The sequence below is a fragment of the Trypanosoma grayi genome, assembly GCF_000691245.1.
Source record: "Trypanosoma grayi strain ANR4 Tgr_1910_V1, whole genome shotgun sequence".
Classification (NCBI taxonomy): domain Eukaryota; phylum Euglenozoa; class Kinetoplastea; order Trypanosomatida; family Trypanosomatidae; genus Trypanosoma; species Trypanosoma grayi.
The window spans coordinates 1-1,718 of NW_008827528.1; the positions used below are offsets into that span (position 1 = coordinate 1).

The 1,718-nt window shown below is 53.0% G+C and overlaps 1 protein-coding gene across 1 annotated transcript; it reads right to left on the bottom strand.

Moving 5' to 3' along the window:
* Nucleotides 1-1,076: 1,076 nt before the first annotated feature.
* On the bottom strand, nucleotides 1,077-1,484 carry DQ04_19101000 (hypothetical protein; the record flags this gene model as incomplete). Its single annotated transcript, XM_009317782.1, has 1 exon — nucleotides 1,077-1,484. The coding sequence occupies one exon, from the start codon at nucleotides 1,482-1,484 to the stop codon at nucleotides 1,077-1,079; it is 408 nt and encodes a 135-aa protein (XP_009316057.1).
* Between the last annotated feature and the right edge of the window lie 234 nt (nucleotides 1,485-1,718).

A 1,718-nucleotide genomic window follows, 5' to 3' on the forward strand; every position in this document is an offset into this window, starting at 1 on the left:
GTAGAGTGAGCTTCTCTGTAGAAAGGGGGGGGGGGAATTTGGGTTTGTTTGCTTGGTACCTTGAATATCAAATATATTTACTCCTCCTTGTGTGAAGGTGTCTTTTTTTTTTTATGTTTGCATTTTCTTTTTTCCTTTTATTTGTCCGCGATGAGGCCAAAGTATGGGGCCCTGACCTGTGTGCGTTGGTGGTAACAATGTGTGTGTGGTGAGTACGTCTATGCGGCAGAAGGAATACCAAGAAGAAGCAAGGGAACGGGAAATCAGGTCGGGGTGTGGGAATGAGAAGTAGAAATTGTGCCTATGTGTTTATCTGCCTGTGTGTGGCTGATGTGTGTGCGCAAGCTTCCACCTTGTTTTCCTGCACATGTGCCCCGGACAGAGTGTCTGCGTTGTGGGGCCGGGGAGGAGGAGGAGGAGGAGGGGGTTGTCGATGGGCGCGCGTTGACATGGTGAACAAACCTGCCAACTAGCCAGCAAGCAAGCCAGCCACGTGGCAACAAACGGCGACAAGGCATAACCCTCTTCTACCCTTCCCTATTACTCCAGTGGATTACTTTGTCATTTATACCACCCACACTCACTACATTCATTCACGCATGTGCTCCACGCAAAGATAGTGGTATGAGGACATCAGAGTCCCATTTGTGGTGTGTCTCAACCCAGATTCAGCCCGTGGAGTCATCTTGATATGTTTTTTTTTTTTTCTTCTCTCCCCATATATTTGTGTTTTCTTGTGTTGTGGTCCTTTTTCTTTGTTTCTTTGCCGTGGAAAGGAGAAGGATAGCCGAGAGCATAAGGAGCGTGCAGGAAAGTCCGCATTGCGTGGGTTGGTAGGAAGCGAGTCAAGTACAGGGGGCACTGCGGAGGAAAGCAAAGCAAGAGGGGGGCACCCGGCGGCAAGAAGGATTATTCGCCTGGGTTGCTGCTGCGGTAATTTATTCTCACACACACACACACACACACATACATACATATTCAGACGTACGCGCGTGCGAGTATACTCGTATCTATAGATAACAGAAGGATACATCGCTAAACAAATTATTTCAAGGAACTCATATGCGGCGGGTAATTCAACGAGCATACGCTGGCAGTGGCATCTTCGCAGCCGGCTGCAACACAGCAGCCGCGTTGCAACCTGGCAACAACAGCCTCGCCGAGAGCCGCACAATGGCGCTCTTTATCTCGGCACGTGCCCAAGGCACCTTTGGCGGTGGCCGCGGCGGTGGGGGCGGGCGAGGCAGAGGCGGCGTTGGTAATGGAAATGGCGGGGATGGTGGTGGTGGTGGCAGTGGCCGAGGCTCTACTGTTCCACGCTTGATCAACCAAACAGGGGATGGTGAGCTCAGCGACATGACACGTATCGTGATGCGTGATGACTGGAAGATGCTCACGAGTATTGTCAAACACATTCCGCAGAACGGCGCAATTTCTGTGAAGAGCCTCAACGCACAGCTGGTGCCCGACATCCAGGAGGCCATCTCTGAGAAGTACGGTGGTCTCAAAAACTTCCTGGACCAGCGCAAGCAGCTCTTTGTCGTGAAGTCAAACCCCACAGATGGTGTTCTTTACGCAGCCGCCACGCCCCTGGCGTACCAGAAACTCATCGCGCGGGAGAAGCAGAGGGAAACAATGCAGGAGATGTTGGGACTCAACCGACGTGGTGGCGGCCGCGGCGGTGGTCGTGGCGGCCGCGGCGGTGGTCGTGGCGGCCG